Here is a 23,733-nt window from a genome sequence, read left to right on the forward strand (position 1 = left end):
TTGTGGAAGACAGCGTCTGGTTGCCTTGGACCTCCCTATGAAGACCGGCCTGCCCTTAACCCCACAGAGCCCCGCCTGCCTCTGCCTCCTGAGTGCTAGGATTAAAGGTGTGTGCCAGCATGCCTGGTGTTATTTTAATTCTGGGTAACAAAATTATAAATTTTGCATTATGAGATAATAGTCATAGCGACCTGTCACTTGTAGTGGTAATGCTCAATGCAGAAGACAGACCTTTTCTCCAACACCTGGAAGATACACCTCTATCTCCGGCCCGGCTCAATAATGACAATGTTTTTCAGGGCTGAGCCAAGAACAGGCCTCAGTATCCTTTTCAACCAAAAGTCAGTCATCTATAACCACATTAACATGAAACCTATATGCCATTCCTGATTAGTGCTGTTTACCTTGAATGAAGGAAGGAAAGGTCATGTAAATGTTATTGGTCTATTTTAATATATTTATATACTTGAACAAATATTCCATAAATGTAAGATCAAAGAGGAGAATTAAGGCTGGATAAGAAAGGAAAGAAAGATGAAAGCAAGTTATAGGGTCCTAACAACTTAAAAAAAAAAATCACAGTTGGTCAGGCGTGGTGGTGCACATCTTTAATCCCAGCACTTGGGAGGAAGAGGCAGGTAGATCTCTGTATAGGCCAGTCAAGGTGAGTTCCAGGCCAGGCAGAGTTATACAGTGGGACTCAAAAAGGAGAAAAAAAGTCACTAGTTAAGTCAAAGCACAACTTACTTGTGAGAAAACAACTTACCCATTTCTCCGAGGTCTTCATTGAGTTCCTGAAGCCAGAAGATGTCCATGTCATCTAGATCATAGCGGCATGTAGATGCTGCCAACTCCAGGGTATTGATGTAGCCAGGCTCTGCATTCTCTGGGCTGGAGCAACGGATGTATTTCCGGGGCCGGACAAAGAGAATCTCCTTTATTTTTTCAGATATAATTCTATAAAAGCAAGAGAAAGACACTGGCAACCATCAACAAATGACAGGTTCCAGGGACTGACTGGATAAGCTCAACAGCACTCTGACTATACAGGGGAGCTGGATGTTCTTTCTTTCCACCCTGGGTACATGCCCTGCCTTGTGCTCTGTGAGGAATGGTGGATCTCTTTCTAGAAAGCAAATGGTTCTGCAAATTCAGTTTTGTCATCTGCTGTGAATTCACAGACTGCTAATGATATGTTTCATTCACTTTCATGGATCTGGGACTCTACTACCATTTATTTTAATAAAATGTTGCTGCATTATTGTGTGTTCTTGGTACAATAATCACTAAGTATATTTAGAATGGAAAATCTGGTAGGGGGTGTTATGTGCACAAAGGTGTCATATCAAACATAGAGCTCTGCCAAATCCAGGATTTTCTGCCATGGATACAATACTAGATACTGGTGCAGAGCACAGGCTTTAGAGTCACAAAAGCCTGTTTTTTTTTTCTGCCATTCATTTGTATGATGGTCCTGGAAAATCACTTAATTTATATAAGGTTCAGTTTTCTTAGTGAAAAAGTAGAGACAACAATAATAAATTATGATTAAAATAATGCCACACTTTTAACATTACTATGCTTATATGACATTGATTATTTGGTATAGTGTATAATAAAAACAGATATTCAGCAACATTAGGGATACATTTGTTATTATTTTCACTATACAGATGAGTTAAAGCCAAGAGACTTTGGAGTTGCACAAATTTAAGGCATTTCCCAACCATATATGATAGCAACCACAGGTCTGAGCCAGGGCTATACGATGAATGAAAGATTCTTACTATTGTATCAACTTTTCCAGCAGGCCTGAGGAAATCCATCCTTTCCTCTTATCCCTCCTGACACCCAAGAACTCAAGGCAAGGAAACCAAGCAGGGAAGAAATAGAAAATTCCATGCCCACAACTTATTCTATAACTGGTGGTTTAAATACCAGATGAGGCATCAGAAAATATAACTAGGAGGAAATCTGGATTATTATTTCCTGGCAATTTTAAAGAACAGGGTGGGTTATCTGAAAAAAGTGAAAGAAACAGACACGTGTATGTTATCGTAACATAATGAAAACCATTCCTCTGGAAGGATTTGAGAGCTACTTTAACTCTAGAGTTATTATATATGGAGAAGGGTTAGTAAACATATTCCTATGAATACATGTAAATATATGGTCTATCATGTAAAGGCAGAGAGTAGATATTTTCTTCTAAGCATTCTTCCCAAAGCCTATGATTCCAAATAATGCACTTTGAATAAAGTTAATAACTAAACGTATCTGCATATTTAAATTTTTTATCATATGGTGATTTAAAGCCAAAAGCAACAAATATCTGAGGAAAATGCAGAAACCACAAGCATTAACTAAAGTTAAAATTTTGGGAAATGTATTCAGAGGCATGCTTCCAAGTGAAATAAACCCAACTGAAAAGGAAAAGATCCATGCTCTCCAGAGACTATAACATCAAATATACTGTGTTTCTTTGGTGCATGGCCTTACAAGGCAATTAGAGAATATTCAACTTTTTTCTAAGCTATGATTTTTTCTAAAAAAAAAGGCTTTATAGCTAATGATTCATTTCAAATGCTTCACATTGTACAAGGCAAAAGGTATATTATAAACTTTCTTGAAGCAAGTTAGTATCTATAAAGCTTCTGGAAGAAAACAAAGGAGAATATATTTATCACATTGGGGTAAACACAGATATTTTAAATGAAACACAAATGCCATTAAACACAAGAGGAAAAGATTGAAAAAAACCCTAGAACTTCTGGTTATTAAAAGATACACTCACAAGAGTGAAAAAGCAATCCACAGGACAGACGATTCTTTGCAATTACATATACACAACAAAGGGCTTACATCTCTAATGTATATTAAAGTTTAGCAAATCAATTAGAAAAAGAAACAATCGAATTAAAAATTAGGAAAAGGACTTAACTAGATACTTCACAAATAAGGGTACCATAAAGCAGATAAATCATGATCTGTGTTATCTATCAGAATAGTTAAGCTTTAAAAGATTGACCCCAAACTGGTCTATGAAGGTCTAAGTGATGGTAAGGAATTAGAGCAAACAGACCTGTTATTACACTGCTGATTTGAGTGTGAGCTACATAAGCCACTTTGGCAGCAGGTATTTTAGTTATATTGTATATACAGGATATGAACAGACACACGCCCTATGACCTAGCAAATCTACTGTTAGGTATATTATACTTACAGATATGTGTACTAAAAGATGAGAAAAAAAATGTTCATATCAGATTTTTTTGTAATAGCTAGAAACAACTCAAATATCTACTGAAGTTGAATGGATAAATTGTGGCATATTCACAGAATGAAATATGATGCAGGAGTGAAAATTAATGAACTACTACATGCAACAGCATGGATGAATCTCACAAGTATAATGATGAACAAAACAATCCAGTCTCAAATGAATACATACTATAGGACTCTATTTACATGAAGTTCAAAAACTGGCAAAACTGTTACCTACGGTGAGGGAGGTCAGTTACTGGCAGGGAGCAGAAGGAAGGCTTCTGGGGTGTTGGTAATGTTCTATTTCTTGATCTGGGTGGCAGTTAAATGAATATGTTTAATTCATGAAAATTCATTCACCTATACAATTATCCATTCTATATTTTTCTGTGTGTATATCATACTTCAATGCAAAGTTTATGATAATTAGAATGGTGATATCTCATCTTTCCATATGTATTTTGAACTAAAGTCTAAATCTAAGGACTGAAACAGTAACATCAAATGCAAGAAAACACATGTGTTAATGCAAACTTACAAGGGGATATTATTGTATTTGTAATGATAGAGGGGAAGGTTTATGAAAATTAGTGAAAAATGTTACTTTGGAATTTCATTTTTGAGACAAGGTCTTACTATGTATGTATGTAGCCCAGGATGGCCCTGAATTATAGTCCTCCTGCCTCAACCTCTCAAGTGCTGGGATTACAGATATGCACTACCATACTCAACCTGGAGTATTTTTAAAAAATAGATTTAACTATTTTCCAATAAATATATGTAAGATTGTTATAGCTAAAGGAAATCCCAAGATAATTCTATGATTTTCTAACAGTCACTATGGACTAGGCACAGAGATAATGTGAATGGTCATCAGATCACTGACCAAATCAATAAAAGCTCACAAATTCAGAGATCTAAGTAATTCTGTCAGGAGAGGTAGGTATAGCTTTCAATTTGGATGCTTTAGTATAACGGAATGTTGCAATAACTTTCCAGATGATTGACCTTTAGCGAAAGGACCCATAACCACACCTAATTAACTCTACAGAAAGAAAGTCTAGTCACCTGTTATTCAGTGGAGACCAGAGTGGCTAGAACACTACTATCTCTGGCTCACGTGGACACTGCTGTGTCACCGAGGAGTCAATGAAAAGGAAACTGCTACTACTATCTCATCTGACCTAAAGCCTCCCATAGTATCTTATCAACAGTGAGCTCTCAGGGACTTTTCAATTGCTCTAAGGTAGAGACTATGCTTTCTTTCCTAATGAGTGGACTAGAATTATTTGTGCAAGTACTGAAACTACAGAAAAATCATGATACCATAACTTTTTATTGAACTAATAAAAATAAGTCTGAAATAAGTGTCTTAAAATCAAAAGACCATACTCTCAAAAAGCCCTTTTTTTGAGATAAATTCTCAACTTTGTAACCTAGACTGGCCTAGAGCTTACTATGAAGCTTAGGCTGGCCTTGAACTGAAAGTGTTCCTTCTGCTTCAGCTTACCAAGTATGGGATTATAGGAGTGAACCACCACCCTGACTTCTTAAATGTATCTTCAGGAGGAGTTTCCCCAAATGCCATGCCCCTTGTTAATTTTGTCACTTTGTGATGACCTCTTCTTTCCAAACTTCTACGACTTAGTAAAAAAAAAATTATTACTTCTGTGACATCTGGCATTTTCTAAATCCCACATATTATTTTACAATGTGACTCTGGTCTCCTTCAAGTTATGAAGACTATTTTTCCTTCCTTGGAATAGGAGAAAGCTTGTAGTTTTGATCAGCAGTAGTAATGCAGTGAGCACTGAGAAGCTGTGTCATAAAAGGAATGCAGCCTTCATCTGGCTCTCAGGAAGGACAGGAGCACTTGGGAGCCCTGTGCCTGAGGCCCATAAGGAATATGACTGTACTGGGGCTATCAAGACTATGAGAAAAATCAGGCTACATGGATAAGTCACATGTAATCCTTACATCATGTCTAAGGACACAGACACTCTAGTGAAAAAGCCTTCAAGAAATTTCCACCACCCTCCCAGCTGCTGTGCCACCCTCAAACTTCAAGTCCTGTAAGATGAGACACCATATACTGTTGTGCCCTAACTTGCTGATCCATAGAATCCATGAGTATAACATAGTTGCTCTGAGCTGGTAAGTTTGAGAGCAATTTATTATAACCACTGAAACTGGTAACTGAAACAAATGACAGGGAACAGCTTTAAACTTTAAATAATGTAAACATTTATGAAAGTGCTCTAGACACTATGTGCACTACTCAATTTACATTAACTGAAACTAAGAGTGGTAGAATGATAACAGTCTAAAAAAGAATGGGAAAGATGTGGGTAAGTGGGGTGGGGTGGGGGTGGGGGAGGAGTAATGGGAAGTGGGAGAAGCCTAGATGTCCAAATACTGCAATGGAACCAATATGTGAAACCTGCATATATCTTGAAAGTAGAATCAACAAGGTCTTCTGCAAATGGAGACTGAATATGGTTTACAAGACAATAAAGAATAAAAGATGACCTAACTATGTTGGTCTCAAAACTTATTTATATTTTAGAATATTTGCTCTTAGAGCATTCTTTTTGTTTTGAGGCACTGAGGATCAAATCCAGGGCCTAGGCAAACATTCTACCACTAAACTACTCCCTCAGCCTTCCTGAAGTACTCTTAAGTAATTTCTTATTGAAACCTGGATATTTGGAGTGTTACAAAACTCTGGACCTTATTTAAAGGTTTTGGCCAGCTTCCTATGAAACTACCATGGCTGAAGATCAGAGTAGAAATGGAAGATACTCCCTTGCTATTGCTGAGTGATTATAGAAATCCTAGTTCACCATTTGTCTTGTGTCAATATCCAAGAACAGGGATTCCCTGTGACTGCTGGGGTGAGGATGGGAGTTCTGGCTCCTACTAAGCCTTCACTGATACTGGCCTCCCTGAGATTGTTAAGAATGCCTCAATGGCCTTGACTGAAACCACTGGGGAAGAAGGAATCCTCATCATGACAATTACTGATTCTCCATGAAGTCACTTGATACAGACCTACATGGGTTTATCATCATTGCAGGGTTAAGGTGGAAGTCTAAGCACCTTACTGCATCTTTTCTAGAGTAGAGGACAGGGTGGCCCCAGATATTTTTTCATGGTGTTTGGCTGGAGATGAGCAGATATTTTCTAAAATCTTTCTGTCTTGGTAGGCTGTTCCTTTCCCAGTCATTTGACTAGGAAAAGCTGGCTTTTCTCAGTTCAGTTCTGTTGTTGTTCCTGCTGCAGTTGCCACCTTCTTCAGTATCAAGTCTGGGAGCAAAAACAAAACTCAGAACACATAGCTGTGTTATTCCATAGGTTTCAAGGACCCCAAATCTTCTGCCTTCTTCTGACCTTTCGAAGACTTAGGAATGTGTTATACAAACTGTTCAGGGCTTCTAGCTACATTTAGTGGGAGGGAAGGCATAGCGAAAAACACATCTCAAATTTTGTAGAAGTGGAAACCTGGCCAAGACTGCTGAATTTAAAAATGAAAACAACAGAGAAAATACTATGAATATATACAAACACATAAATTTGACAACTTATATGAAGCAAACTGCTCCCTTAAAGCACCAACCAACAAAAAAAATCATTCAGTATGAACTAGATAACTATGAAAGATTGACTTTTTTTTGGTCTTTTAGAAGACAGGGTCTCCCTGTAGCTCCAGCTGGCCTGGCACTTGCTATGTACACCAGGCTGGCTTTGAACTTGCAGAGATCCGCCTGCCTCTGCCTCCCAAGTGTGCCACCACACCCAGCTTTTGAAAGATTAACTTTATAGTTAAACTACCAACAGAGAAGTTTCTAGTTTCAGAGTGCTTCACTGGAGAATTCTATCAAACATTTAAATAAGAACTGGGGCTAGAAAGATGGATCAGCAGTTCCAGAGGACCCGAGTTCAATTCCCAGCACCATCAGTGGGGCAGCTTACAACCACCTGCAATTCCAACTTCAGGGGATCTGGTGCCTCTGGCTTCCATGGACACCTGCACATACCCCCTGTATAATTAAATAAAAATAAAACTTAAAAAAATAATTAACATAATCTCTTCTGAAAAAATCAGAAGATACACTATTCCCCAACTATCTTTAAAATTTATTTTTAATATAATCTTTTTATTAATTCTTTTGAGAATTTCATACATGCATACAGTGTATTTTGAGCACATTTTCAACTGTCAGTTCACATTTTTATTTCCCTAATAGCCTTCAATACAAACACGATATACTCTTGGGTGTAGTCCCTCCACTGGAGTATGGGTGACCTACCAGGTGCCACATTCCTTTTTAAAAATACTTTTAGTGATTCTTTGGTAATTTCATACAATTTTTTGATTATATTTAGACCGCCTTCCCCATCTCCAACCCTACTCCAATACCCCTCCCCTGACTTCATGTCCTATAGTATTATTTTTTTTCTTTTTTAAAAGGCCTATCAAGTCTGATTTATGTTCTCCAAATGCTCTTGGGTATGGGTCCATTCCTTGGAGTCTAGTCAGCCCACTAGGCATCACACCCTTAAAAGAAACTGACTTACCCTCTCCCAGCAGTTATTAATTGCCAATAGATCCTCAGCTACAGCTGAGGTTTCATGCCCACCTACCCTAACCATGCTGAGTTTTTGTCTGGCTTGGGCTTTAACAGATCTTGTGCATGCTGTCACAAGCACTGTATGTTCATATGTGAAACTAACCTGTGGTGTCCAGACAAGATGGTTTCCTTATATCCATCTACCACTTATGGCTCTTACAAGCATAGGAGCCACATTCTTAAAGAAAATTGACTCTCACAGCCAGGCGTGGTGGCACACATCTTTAATCCCAGCACTTGGGAGGCAGACGCAGAGGGATCTGTGTGAGTTCGAGTCCAGCCTGGACTACACAGTGAATCCAGGCCAGCTGTGGCTGTGGGGAGACCCTGTCTTAAAAGGATCAAAAAAAGAAAACTGACTCTCTCCTCCAATAGTCATCAACTGTCAGTAGCTCCTCAGCTAGGGGCAGGGGTTCATGAATCCCCCCTCCCTCCATGCTGGAATGCTGACCAACTTGATCTTGTGTAGGCCTTGTACAGATATCTTCTGGATGTGATGGGACTGCTTCAGTCATGAATGCATAGACACAAACCTCCCCAACTAATTGTATGAAGCCAGGATTACCCCCACAATACAACACTAGATAAAAATATCATGAGAAAAGAAATATGGTATTTTTCTCATGCTAGGAAACATAGACATAAAAATTCTTAACAAAACATTAGCAGATTATACCAAGCATTACACCAAAAGGAATTCTAAATTCTAATCAACTAGGTGTTTTGGACTGAATTGTGCTCATTCGATGCTCTAATTTCATATGTTGAAATCCTAACCCCAATGTGACTGTGTATGGATATAGGGTCTATGGGGGATGTAGTTAAGGTTAAATAAGGTTATATGGATAAAGCTCCAATCCAAGAGGACTGATGGCTTTATTGAAGAGGAAAAATTCATCATGAAAGGTCATAATGAGAGGTGACAGAAAGGAAGAAAGCTCTCATCAGAAACTGAATGCTACTGGACTGTACACTTCAGATTCATGGAATCAAAAGCTCTGAGGATATAGTTATTAACTCTCTTTTAAGAAATTTTCTAGGTGCCTTTTCCAAAGGAAATATGTACTGCAGTATTAATATCTAAGAAACAGAAAACACATTCTATCAAGAGCAACCATTTTGAGATTTCATATGATCAATGATTTAGTAGTTTGTTTTGATGGATTAAAATTAAAGGCTTTATAAGATAGGCAAAAGACTATGGGAAACGTAAGAAATTTAGCAAAAATCATAGCACATAAAATGGTAAATATCCTAAATTCTCAGAACAAATATTAGAGCACTGAGGGCTGATGTAAGTAGGGAGTATGTGTCTCTCAGTGTGACAGGAGGAGACTAGTTCTTAGTCTCTAAATTTACTTTTATGAAACTGTCCTAATTTTGTTGTCCTACTTATCAACTTAATATAAAATCAGATATCATTTTTAAAGTGGTACATGAGGCATTCTCCACTTAACCCCAAAACCTGAAATCATCAGGTAGAAAACGGATACCGATGCAGCATCAAGAACAAAATTGAGGGGCTTCAATAATCCTTGGAATGTTAAAAGAATATGCAGCACCAGGACTGTTATATTTTTATAAAAATACTGACAGCAAAGACATGTTTAAATTTTTTCATTCATGATGCTATTCTGGTATTTAGGAGGAAGGAGAAGATGTCAACAATAAGCAAGTAAGGCTTGAGACACGTGTTGAACACAAAAGGCTTTTGAAAATTTCCTTAATAACGTGTGGGCTGTCTGAGCCTACATTCTTAAAAATTTTATTTATTTTTATTTTATGTGTATGAGTGTTTTACGTGCATGTATGTAAGTGTACCCGTGTCGTGCAGTGCCCATAGAGGACAGAAGAGGGTGTCAGATCCTCTGGAACTGGAGTTATGGATGGTTGTTAGCCACCATGTGAGTGTTGGGATTTGAACCCAGGTCTTCTGCAAGAACAATCAGTGCTCTTAACTGCTGAGCCATCTCTCGAGTCCCGAGCCTACATTTCCTTCTTTTTTTGTCTTTTTTTTGAGACAGGGTCTCCCTGTAGCCCCAGCTGGCCTGAACTCACTATGTAGACCAAGCTGGCCTTGAACTCACAGAGATCTGCCTGACTCTACCTCTCAGTGCTGGGATTAAAGGTATGCACTACCACATCCAGCAGAGCCTACATTTCTAAAGGAGATTCAATAAGCATTTCTAGAGCATAAATAGGACCTATGAACCTAGTACCAAGAGTGAGTATGTAAGGATGCTTATCTTTGCCCTTTAAGAACATAACATATACTGGGTGTGGTGACATATGCCTGTAATCCCCTCAAAAGGCTGAGGCAGAAAGATAATGAGTTTGAGGCTATTTTGGGCTACATAGTGAGCTCAAGGCCTGCTTAGGCTAAATACTCAGACTCTATCTTTAATAAAAGAACCCATTAAGTAGTAGAAACAGATGTACAGTAAGATGTATAATTTCTCATAGTAATCAGAAGGTTCCACCAGCAACTTTATCTGGATCTGTATGTTCTGTATACTCATTCCTTCATTTACTCAAAGGTATACTGAATATTTTACTTCATGCTGGCCTTGTGTAACGCACTGGAAACACCAAGACAAGCAGGACAAAATGGTTTCTAAAAGTAGCTATTACTCTTGAGAAACCTAACTTACTACTTTCTCTGGAATAAAAACTCTCTCCTTTCCACAAAACCAAAGCCCTTCTAGTCCAACGATCTTTACAAGTTTTTGAAATGAAGGTCATGTGCTTAGAGACAACTTAATTATTCTATTAGTCCCATTTCACCTTGGTATCCTTTTATAAGCTACATATTTGGCTCTCTATTTACAGTACCATCAGCATGAGGCCCCTCTTATACTGAAGCAATATCCTATGGGAAAGTTATCTCTTCAAAGACCAGCAAATGCTCCTGATGGTTGAATGAGATATGGAAATCTTGGTGTCCAAAACCTTATCCAATTTCAGATTGGATTTCAAATAGTTTCATCTTATGAATGGGATCTCTCCTACATAAATGAGCTAGAAATTATTGAACAATTATGACCTGGTATAATTTGTGATTGGTCACTATGATATCTAACTCTGAATATTAGAAATATATAGCCACTCCAAAGTTTCTCCCCGAGAAGCACACAGATAACTAAGAGAGCATTCATTCCCTAGGCCAGAGTTGTAAATATGCCAATACCTGAGAGAAGGTGTTGGAATAGAGTCTGGATTGGCTGGTACTTGGACTCCCTTTTCCCATTCTTCTTTCCATGTGTCAGAAAACAGATAGTAGCTGTCGGGATTAACGTGGTGAGAGTCTGGAATTTTCATAGCACTGATGAGGTCCTTTCGGAATACCTGGGAAGATATATTCCACATACTTTTCAAAGACCATCACCGTGAAACTGATACCACTTAATATTCTCCTTTTAAAAGAACCACCCCTGCTTACCACCTATATATAATATGACAGATATCTCCTGATTCCTAAATGGGTAGGTAAGCTTTTTGAAAAGATCTGACATAAGCAACAAATATCCACTGATAACATAAAATTATTTAGGCACCAGGGCTCGATTCCCAGCACCCACATGGTGGCTAACAACCACCTGTAACTCCAGTTTCAGGGGACCTGACACCCTCTTCTGATCTCCATGGGCACTGCATGACATGGGTGCACTTACATACATTCAGGTAATATACTCATACACATAAAAATAAAAATAATAAATAAAAATACTAAAAAATTATTTAGGCATCAATTCTTTAAAATGTTTTACTTAGACATAATCGTACACTCACAGAAACATTACACAAAATAGTATAGAATCCATATATACTCTTCACTTCGTTTCAAATACTGTTAATATATCTTAAATAACCAGAGTAAATAAACCTGGTTTAGAAAACCAGGAATATTTTGTTTTTTTATTTTGAGACAAGGTCTCATTCTAGCTCAGGCTGGCCTGAATCTTTCAGGAATCCTCCCTCCTCAGTCTCTTAAGTATTGGGATTACAGGCGTGAGCTGTTACACTGGCTTTTAAACCAAAAATTAACAACTATACTACTATTACTTAACCTAGTGACTCAAATTTCACTAATTTTCCCTGGTGACTTTCTGTTCTTGAGTTCAATCCAGGATTCTATATTACAGCATAGTCCTATCTCCTGGTATCCTCCAATCTGTGACAGCTTCTCAGTCTTTCCTTGTCTTTCATGATTCTGACACTTGTACAATATTTTGTAATGTGTCCTTCCAACTGGGATTTGTCTGATATTTTTCCCATTGCTTTGAGGTTTATATAGGTTTGCTTTTTGCAAGACTACCACAGGAATGATGCTGTGTCCTTATTCCATTATATCAGGGATATATGATGTCAATGTGTTATTTACTGATGATGTTAAACTTGATCACTCAATTCAGGCAGTGCATGTTAATTTTCTACAAGTGGTATCTTACTGATTTTCAATACTAAATTACTATATTTCCCTTTGTAATTAAATATCTTAGATTAGATACTGTGACACTATTAAAAATACCCTACTTCTCTTCAAATTGTCATAGTTATTCATAGTCCTACTTGATGGAAATTACTGATGCTTTGTGACGATATTTGATCTTATTTTGGATATGTATGTTAGGCATTTGGGAAAGTGTATTGTTTATTGTCTGTAATATCAAGATAACTGAGTGCTCTACCACTGAGCTATATTCATGCCCCCTTTGTTGTTTATTTTTTATAAGGCAGGGTTAAACCGTGTAGCCCAGGATGGCCTTCAACTCATGGAAATCCTCCTGCCTCAGTCTAAGTGGTGGTATTACAAGGATGAATTACCATGACTGATATTTCAATTATGTCATATTTTATAATTACATGCATTATGCTATATTAGCTATGTTTCTCCACCAGATGTGTATTCTTATATATATATATATATATATATTTACTTATTTATTTTATGTGTATGTGTGTATTGCCTGCAGGTAGGTAAGTGCACCCGTGTCATGCAATGCCCGCAGAGGACAGAAAAGGCTGTTGGATCCCCTGGAACTGGAGTTACTGACAGCTGTTAGCTGCCATGTGGGTGCTGGGATTCAAACCCGGGTCTTCTGCAAGAACAGCCAGTGTTCTTAACCGCTGAGCAATCTGTCCAGTTCCCAGATGTGTATTCTTCACACAGACACAGACACAGACACACAGACACACACACAGACACACAGAGACACAGGCACACACACAGACACACACACAAAATTTCAGAAAATTTGTTGTTTTTTCTGCTATTATCTTTATACTCAAAATTTTAACCTATCTGGTATATCAATGTTTTTCACTATTAGTGAATTTTTCAAAGGTGAGGAGGATTAAAAATGGTAAGTATATGTGGTAGTCAAGAGAGTCCTAAAGAGGGTTCAAACCCCATCTCTTCCAGGGAACCCTAAATGTATGAGAAGTTCAAATATAGAGGTAGGGATGATGATAAATGCACACAGTTACAGCCTGGACTTGCATAATCTCCTGGTTTATTGGGCCTCTGAGTGCCTGAAGGGCTAAATGTGCTCCCCAACCTGGAAGCATGATTCAAATGGCTATGTAGCCTTATTAGCTTTGCAATTCTGTCTTTTCAGCAACAGAAAAAAAAATTATACCATGAGTTCGTAAGTTAACATGGTAATGATTTTGGTAATGAAAGCCCAGTTAATAGTTAAGGAACACACTTTCACATGAAAGTATACATACTTTAGTCTATGCTTTACAATCTCTACTATGAAAAAAAATTGTACCACTTACAGGATGACGATAAATGTGCCCACATTTCTATAAGATCAAGAGAAGAGATGCTATTTTTAGTCCTTAATGCTTATCAAGTCTCTCAAAGGAGAAAGTCTGTCCAAGTTCTGTGTAATATGAAAGTGGAAGCACAATTAATTCTCAGGAGGTGAAGTTCTGTTTAAATTGAAATCATTTTTACAAAGTAAAGGACCAAACTATCATATAATCAAAAGGTGCCAATTAAATGAATGAGAACTCATTTCGTTTCCTACTTTGTAGGGACAACTGTGAAAATGCTTATTGATTTCACTTAGGGAAGATTTCTAGTGCAAAGTAAAGAAGTCTACCTTAAACACAAAGGTGCCAACAAAATGATCTTCCTAATAAGAATCCTGGCCAATTAAAATTAATTGGATGCTGCACAGGGAGAAAGCAAAGTCTATCAGAAATAAAAACTGGTGATTTATTACATAATATTTTGTATAAGTGGTTAAGAGGGGATTATAGACATAACCATTTAGCATATTTTGCATAGACTTCAGGGTTCTGAGCGATTAGCAGGAGACATCAAATCACCATTTTGCTAAAGACTCCAATTCATTTTTATAAATTACTAGAGACACTTTAATGAACCAGTGGTTAAGTAACAGTGACAGCTTACAATTGTCCTAAACTAATATCTTTGGGAAAAGGCAGTACTGTGGTGAATCTTATCTTAGATCTGAAATGGACTATGAGAGCTAAATATGTCAATATTCTTCAATATTTTATTATAATCCAGGTAATTTTACAAAATAAATCACTGATCACAGAATCACTCTGAGCTTAAAAAGGTCACACCATAAGATCACATAGTATAAGTAATGTGTTCATAGTTTGTATGTCTGCTTATAAAAATTTGTTCTATGGGGGCTGGAGAGATAGCTCAGAAGTTAAGAGCATTGGCTGCTCTTGCGGAGGACCCAGATTTGGTTCCCAGCCCCCACATGACCACTAACAACCACCTGTAACTCCAGTTTCAGGGGATCCAACGCCTTCTTCTGGCCTCTATAGGCATTGCAAATATGTGCTGTACTTACATACACACAGACAAAACACTCATACACATAAAAATAAAAATAAAACAAATTTGTTCTACATGGTTTCCTAAGTATCCTGGACACATGTTTGAATGTTGAATGCCCACATCCTAATTTCTGGAATCTATAGATATTACTTTATTTAGAGAAACAGGTTTTGCAGACGTTATTAAGTTAAAGATCTAGAGATGAAGAGATGATTATGAAATGTCTGGACAGACTCTAAATTCAGTGTTAAGTGTCCTTATGAAATAAAGGCAGAGGGAGATTTTGAGAAGAGAAAGAGGCAGTGACTGAATGATACAATGATTTTAAAAAAATCAATAAATGTTGACAGTCATCAAAAGCTGAAAGTAGCAGCCAGGCATGGTGGGGCACACCTTTAATCCCAGCACTTGGGAGGCAGAGGCAGGCATGTCTCTGTGAGTTTGAGGCTGTCCTGATCTATATAGCTAGTTCCAGGCCAGCTGGGGCTACAGGGAGACCTTGCATCAAAAAGACCCCCCCCAAAAAAAAAAGCTGAAAGAAGAAAATGAAATCTCTTCTAAAACTTCTGAAGAAAGTGCAGACTGGCTGAGTTTGGACTTCTGGTCTTCATAACAGAGAGAGAATAAATCCCTGTTATTTTAAGCCACCTACTTTAGGGTAATTTATTAAAGCAGGCTTAGGAAACTAAAACATATATTTATAACAAACAGAAGAGTAACTTGAAGACTATGGATAAGGGAGATAAAGAAGCAGAGGCCAATGACACCTGGCTCTTGTTCATAGCTTCAGAAATACCAAACCTTCCAGGGGACAGGCAGTCTGTGAAGTCTGGGAAAGCTCAAAATGCAAACCAACCAACCAACTTATTGGTTGTTTCTCTTAAGCAAGTCAAAGTTAAATTCAATAGCTAGTACGGTTCCCTTCCCCTTTTGAGAAAAATAGATGGTTTATGTAATAAAGGCCCATTTCAATTTTACAAGCTAGTTATAGTAAAGAGTGTCAGATCCAAGTTTTCTAGAGAAGTATTTATATTTTCAATCCATACTATAAAGCTTGCATTTATCCTCCTGTAGAAGTCAAATACTTCAAGCATGAGGCAAAATATAAAATGCTTAGGAGGGAATGGAAATATAAGTTTACCAGCCAGGTAGATATTTGCAAAGTGATATGACATGTATTTACCACACTACTCTTACAAACATGCTTCTGATTATAAAAGGTATTGTTAAAGTTTTAAAAAATGGATATAAAGAAAATAGGTATAGTATAACTTGGTTAGTGATGCCAATTTTATACATGGCACCACATATACACACATTTGAATATATTTTCATAAAGACACTGTAAAAGGATAAACCAAAATACCTGCAGGTGAGAAGAACCTCAGGGAACAGACTCTCTTAGACTGTTTCTTATTGCTATTAGTATCTGAGAACAGAGATTTATTTGGCTCATGGCTCTAGAATCTGGAAGCTTTAATTAAGAGCATGATGCTTGTATCTGGTAAGAATCTTATCTCTGCGTGGTGAAAGGGCACAAAATGGTGAAAGCAAGAGAAAGAGATCATTCTTATGATAGTTCATTCCCTCAATAATGGCAGAGGGGGATAAAAGCTGGATCTTTCTGAATGTAGTTTGTTTTATGGTTTGACGTTTGAACTACAGCAATTATATAGTTTAAACATGTTTGAAGAAAGGACTATAGGTACCAGACTCAAACTATCTGGATTGTTCTACTAGTTTCATTACTTACTAGCTTTCAGCTACTTATCTACATTCTCTATCTCACTTTACTTATCTGCACATTTCATAGGGGTTGTCTTAAGGATTAAATAGGTATAATTATACTGGGTTCATTGTGAGTGCTAATAACTATTAGATGCAGTTATTTTATAATTATTATTAGTGTCAGCTTTCTTTCTAAAAGCAAAAATAAGTATATAGCTCAGTTCTTTTACCTAATTCATAAAATAATTGATGGAGTAAGAAAGATGTGAGTTCACTGCTCAACTAACATGTACATAATTTGGTTCCAAATCTGGCAGGGCTCCCTAGCAAGAGTCCTAGCATGAATACGAACTAACACTGTAGAAGTTACACGGTAACACAGGAACTTCACAAGAGAAAACCTGGCCAAATGTTGCTAAGGTAAAGATTATAGATGATCTAAATATATTCTTTCTAGGTAATGAAGGTGAGGAATTTGAAAAGTTCTTAATTGTGTGCCTATTTTAAATGCAATGGTAGCTTTCCCCCAAAGTTCCTGAAACAAAAAAGCTTTGTATTTAACAGACAACTACTCATTTATGGTCAAAGAGGGGATTCACAGGCTAACGTACAGTTCAGAAGCTATGCCAAGTCCAACACTGTGTGTGCACCTGGCATCTCAGATGCTTGCAGAAACAAAGGAGGCCTCACTATGAATTCAATTAGAACACCAATGCTTAACCTGCCAGGGCCACAAAAATGAAAAATGCCCTTCACGGACAATTCTGGCTTTTATTGCTTTCATTAAGATCTCTCAGTGGGCAGTTTCTTAAAGCACAGCTAGTTTAAACATTTATGACATTTTTCAGAAGAAAAGCCAAAACATTTACTACCTATATGACACAAAAGGGAACACTTGTCTGGTCCATGTCAATGAAGGAGATAGATAGATCAACACTGAATCATATTCACCTATATCTGAAACTACAGGTACCCAATCACAAATTGATGTGTTTGTCACCCCCAAAAGTATAAAACAGCTGCAAAAATGACAACTATATTTAATCAAAGAGAATTTTATTCACCTTTAAAAACAGATTTTATTAGTTCTTTGAGAATTTCATACAGTGTATTTTGATCAAGTGAGGACAACCAAAAGAATATGAAGTTCTGGGGGCTGTGGTCATGGAGGGGGGTTCTTGCAAGCTTTTCTTCAGGAACACAACCAAATTCACATAGGGAAGAAGGGGATGGAAAAGGGGAAAGGAAAGGAAAGATCCCTGAGTGATTCTGTCTTTGTCCTTGATACTAAATGCCCTGGCTCCCTTACTGAACAAAAATCATCATCTGCAGGGGAGGGATATTAGGTGAGGGCATTAGTGTGATTTTACTACTACTGAGAGGAAGGAAAAACATGTAGCCTCAGACTCGATTACCTAAGGGGAAAAGGGCTTTTAATCTATATGGAAAGAGAATCTCAAAAATACCATAGGAGGGGGCTGGGGAGATGGTTCAGGTTAAGAGCACTGGCTGCTCTTGGGTTCAGTTTGCAGCATCCACATAGTGGCTACTGTCTTATAACTCCAGTTCTAGGGAATCCAACACCCTCTTCTGGCTTCTGCTGGCACTGTACCCATGTGGTACACCTACATACATGCAGACCACACACACACACACACACACACACACACACACACAAAAAAAATAAATAAATAAATAAAAATAAAAATAAAAACAAACCTTTTTAGAAAGAACACCACAGGACATTTGCTGAAGGCAGACAAAGGATTAGGGGGAAAGGGTATAAAAAGTTCTACCAGTGAAAGCCACTTTTCCCATACCCCACAGACAGAACCACTATAAAGACAGAGGCTTAATCAGGAGATTAGAGAACAGTGCCCCTCCCCCAGACCCTACTATTAAGTGAAAACCTTCACTGATAGTAATGGTGGCTCACAACTGGGAATGCTGCCAGAGATCTCTGAAGAGAAGCACATAAAGACCCTAAGCCAAGACGGGAGACAACAAGAAGGCTATTAAAGAAATTTGAAGTCTGTGGTACCCACAGTGATAACAAATTCAAATGCCTTCATACATTGCTGACGAGACAGAAAAAATTATGAAGCCACTTCAGAAAACAGCCTGGAAGCTCCTCAAATGGCTAAACAGAGTTACTATACACCCCCAACAATTCAAGACAACTGAAAGCATATATCCACTCATAATAGCTGAAAAGTAGAAATGATGCAAACGTTCATCAACTGACAAATGTGTAAACAAAATGTGGTATGTAGACAATGTAATATCATTTGGTCATAAAAATGAATCTGGTACTGATATGCAGTACACCATGAATGAACCTTGAAAATATTATGCTAAGTGAAAGAAGCCAGGCACAAAAGATGATTACACTTATAAGATATGTTCAGAACAGGCAAAGCCAGAGATGGAAAATTAGATCAGTGGTTCTCCAAGTCTGGGTATAGGAAGATTGGCAAGTTAACTGCTGTGGGTTAAGGGGTTTCTTACAGGAGTGGTAAAAATGTTCTAAATTTAGATTGAAGATAATGGGCACATAATTGTGGATATACTAAAACCCATTCAATCATATACTTTAAATGGGTAAACTGCATGTTATGAGAATTATATTTCAAAAAAACATATTTTTTAAGTTTTTCTTTTTGTTTCTTTGTTGGTTTCTTTAGGTAAAACAAACATACATTATGCTCCTGGATTCCACAGATCAAGAATTTGGTCAGGAATTTTATGGAGATTTCTTTCTCATGCAGTTACAAATAAATATTAGCTGGGACTGAAGCTACCTGAAAGCGCAGCTGAAACTGGAAGATCTCTTTCTAAGATGCCTCATGTCATTTACCATTTGGCCCTAACTACCGGGAACTTGGAAAGTTGTCTACATGGTCTTCTTGCATGTTATCATGGCATGACCACTGTCTTTCCAGCTAAGTCATCTAAGATGCCAAATCTGAATCTGCAATAAGTTTTATTACCTATACCACCAAAACAGCATTGTCACCTTTTCCGTATTCTATTAATCATACCAAATTTGCCTTGATGAAGTTGTAAATCCAAACTATGCCATAGCCTGAAATACCCAGAAGTATGGGTAACTGTGGAATCATTTTTGAGGCTTGTTACCTCAAGTTCAATGTGACAAATGCATGTTATATGTAATCCTTTTAAACGTCTAACATAATTGGACAAAAATTTAGATTACATTACTCAATATGCTGTGTCCTTTTCTCCTTATCTACTCCCATTTTTCTTGGGCGCATCTTACTGACTCAAGCCCATTGTATTTCCCTGTGTTCTACAATCTATTCAGATACATAACACTGATATGCAGCTGGATTTGAGAATAATTGCTCTAGACCAGTGTTTTTCAAGTACCAACAAGCTGAGTATCTTGCTAAACGGTATATTCTGGCGCAGTAGGTCTAGGATCAGACTGAGCTTCAAGTAGGTCTCATGTACTTCAAGTTGGTCTCAAACTCATTGTATAGCAAGAGGATGACCCTGAACTTCTGATCTTTCTGCCTATACCTCCTGAGGGCTGGGATTAAACCCAGGACCCTGTGCATTCTAGGCAAATACTCTACTAACTGAGCTACAACCCCAGTGCCATATTTTGTCTTTTTAAAGGGTAACTACTGTGATATCAAAAGATACCAACTGAGAGGCCTTACCCAACAATAGAAATTAGGAATCCCTCTCCCCTTCATGAATGTGGTGTTAGCACTAACTAGGTAAGTAACCTGAGCTGTCATCACTCCCCATCAGTAATATGGTACCTCTCACCATTATCATACCTCCTATTAGTGAAAGCAATAAGGTATTACCATGCCTACCAAGAGTAACAAGGCTCCCTGTCACTTAGAGAGGTAACAGAGCCCAGAAGGGGAGCCCAAGAATCCTGGTAGAAGCTGTCAGCATCCCTTTATTCCCACTGGCCTGGTTATAGCCAAGGTTTGCTGAAACAGAAGATTTAAATAGACTTAGTGTTTCATAAACTAATACCCAGGATACAACAGAAAATCGGTCATCATATTAAAAACTAGGAATAGCCAGGCATGGTGGTACATGCTTTTAGTCCCAGCACTCAGCAGGCAGAGGCAGGTGGATCTCTGTGAGATTGACGAAGCCAGCCTGGTGTACATATGGAGTTCCAGGCCAGCTGTGGCTATAGGAGACCCTGTCTCAAAAAGATAAACAAGCAAAAAAAAAACCCAAAACACAAACAAAATAAGACAATAACACCAACACCAAGGCAACACAGACATTAGAATTATTGAACAAGATTTTAAAGCATCCATGATATTTGTGCTTCAATGAGAAATTGCAAACACTTTTGAAACAAAAAAAATCTCAACAAAGAAATAGAGAATATAAAAAATAAACAAATGGAAGTTTTAGAATGGAATAATACAATAACCACAATAACAAACTCTTGGGACAAGCTCAATTAAAGAATGGAATTAACCAGAGGAGGAACCAGGGCTGCGGATATGGCTCAGTGGTCCAGCGCTTGCCTACCGTGAGCAAGGCCTTGGGTTCAATTTCCAGCACTGTTAAAAACATCAGAAAAGAAAATTCTTAAAGAACCTGTGGGAAAATAACAAAAGATCTAACACTTATGCAACCTAAATCCCAAAAGGAAAGGAAAAATAAGGCGGAACTTAACAAATATTGAAAAAATAATTGGCTATAATTTTCCCCAAACTTGATAGAAGATATGAATCTCAGATTTCAGGAGCTGCTCAAACTCCAAACAGGATAAATCAAAAGAAATTTTTGTCCACAGAAATCACAATCTAACTTCAGAAGAGAAAAGATGATGAAAAATCTTGGAAGCAACTAGAAAAATAAATGACTAGTGACCTCCCTATAGTAGGATAACTGTTACTTCTTTAAACAACTGTTTCAGTGAGATCAGATTTTTAAATTTTTCATCAGAAACTACAGAGATCAGAAAGAAGCAGCACATTTTTCAAAGGCTAAAAGAAAAGTATTGTCAAACCAAAATTCTGTATCAAGCAAAAATACTCTTCAGTACAAGAGGTGAAACCAAGACATTTTCCAGTCAAGGAAAACTATGAGAATTTTTTTTGTCTTTTTTTTTTTGAGATAGGATCTCACTATTTAGCCCCAGCTAGCGTGGAACTCACTAGGTAGACCAGGCTGATCTTGAACTCACAAAGATTTGCCTGCCTCTGCCTCCTGAGTGCTGGGACTAAAGGTGTATGCCACCATGTCCACTAAACTATGAGAGTTTATCAAGAGCATAGCTGGCTAACACTTCTTCAAATAGAAAGGAAATTATTAAAGAAAAATCTGAATATAACAAATAAAGAATAGTACAAACATGGGTAATTATGAGACTATCCTCTTGAGTTTTCTCTAAGTTTTGATGATTGAAATAAATATGACATTACCTAATGTAGTTTCTGATTATGCAGGTAAAATACTTAAGACAACTACTATAAAGGTAGAAAGAGTGAATAAATAGACAAGTGGTGGTAAGGTTTCCATATTGTACCTTAGGTAGTAAAAGCATTATATATCTTCTATATATCTAAAGCTGGGCTCAATAAGACTGAGGTAGGAGGATCTCTGTAAGTTCAAAGCCAACTTGCACTATATAGTGACTATCAGTTGAGTCAGGATATATAGCAAGAGTCTCTCTCAAAACAACATAAGAATGGAGACGGTGGCACATGCCTTTAATTTTAGTACTTGGGAGGGAGAGGAAGGCATATCTTTGTGAGTTTTAGACCAGTTTGGTCTACACAGAGCACTCCAGTGCAGCTGGGCCTACGGGGGAGAGGTAGTCTTTAAGGAAGTGACACTAGATAGGTTGGCCAGGCTCCAATGAATGAATTTACATCAAGGGATATCTGGGGACACAAAATTGACTTGATAGGCCTTAACATATATGACAGAATGCACATAATCTGGCTAGGGATCTATGGGCAGGTGCAAATAGGGGACAGGGTCTAAATATGATTAAGATATATGCATTGTATGAAATGCATAAAAATTCGATAAAAACAGGAAAAAAGAAAAAAACTACAAAGTGTGAACCTATATATATACGCATATATATTAAGAGCAATCAATAAAATTTATAGAAAGATATATAAACTCAAAACAAATAAACATTAATAGGATGCAGCTTGGAAATGTGCTCAGCCAAGGTCCTGGATTTAATCTCGAACATCATAAATAAAAGAAGAAAAGAAGAAAGATATCTCAAATTAATAACTGAAAAAGGGCTTACAGATATAGCTCAGTGGTAGAACCCTTGCCTAATAGCTGAAGTATCCCATTTTTTAAAAATCTCGAAAAAGAACAAAATAAACCCAAACCTGAAATATAAACAAGAACTGAAATTGATGAAATCAAAGAGAGAAAAATAACAGATGATTTTACTGATATATGCAATAATTTCAAAAACACAGTAAATTATGTAGTACTGGATAACAACCTAAAGTACAAAGTAGGGCTGGGGATGCTCAATAATAGAGTACCTGCCTAGCATGTGCAAGGCACTGGGTTCAATACCTAGCACTTCTAAATAAACCCTACAATATAAAATAAATATATGTGAACCTATATTGATATAATGTATATAATTAAACTTTTTCATTTATTTAGTGTATGTGTATGTGTGTGTAAGTGTGTATACGTGTGTGAATGTGCATGTGTCACACAGTGCATATGAAGTCAGAAAAAAATTTGCTGGAGTCAGGTTTCTTCTTCCGCTATATGGGTTCTGGGGATAAAACTCAGGTCATTAGGCTTGGCAGCAAGAGCCTTTACCCTCTGAATCATCTTACCAGCCCTATAATTTTTTTTTTAATTCGAAAGAAGACAAATTTTTGTAAAATATTATCAAATAAAATATTTTAACTAACTCCTTCCTTCAGGAAGTGAAGCTTAATCCTTGCCTAACATCATCCCTGGATTATAATATGCCAGTCTTGGTGACTTATTTTCAAAGAATAAAACAAAGGGAAAAATACTAATTTTACAATGGAGAAACCTCACAAATAGTACATTAACCAAAATATGATCCCTATAATATAAGAGGGGCACTTCCATGGTCGAGCAGGACCTTTGACTTATCTTCACATAGGAGGAACTAGTAAAAGAAAGCACCCAGGGGCTCCTCCCAAGCCCATGTGACCCCTGAGGAATAGATCCTCAAATGAACTTAAGAGTAAAAGTAAATTGATTTATTTGGGCCAACTGTATGGTCTTAAACAACTAAAAGGAAAATAT

At 37.3% G+C, this 23,733-nt stretch overlaps 1 protein-coding gene across 8 annotated transcripts in view; it reads right to left on the reverse strand.

Moving 5' to 3' along the window:
- The window catches only part of Jade3 (jade family PHD finger 3), a 167,259-nt gene that overhangs the window by 52,797 nt on the left and 90,729 nt on the right, over window positions 1-23,733 (reverse strand). For all 8 annotated transcript variants that reach the window (XM_029559152.1, XM_029559155.1, XM_029559156.1 and 5 more), the window contains 2 exons: window positions 11,083-11,240; window positions 767-957 (listed from right to left, as the gene is read on the reverse strand). In XM_029559152.1, coding sequence (XP_029415012.1) covers window positions 767-957; window positions 11,083-11,240 — 349 coding nt within the window. The remainder of the gene's footprint in view (window positions 1-766; window positions 958-11,082; window positions 11,241-23,733) is intronic.

Source organism: Nannospalax galili, unplaced genomic scaffold, assembly GCF_000622305.1.
Source record: "Nannospalax galili isolate Female #2095 unplaced genomic scaffold, S.galili_v1.0 scaffold129, whole genome shotgun sequence".
NCBI lineage: Eukaryota > Metazoa > Chordata > Mammalia > Rodentia > Spalacidae > Nannospalax > Nannospalax galili.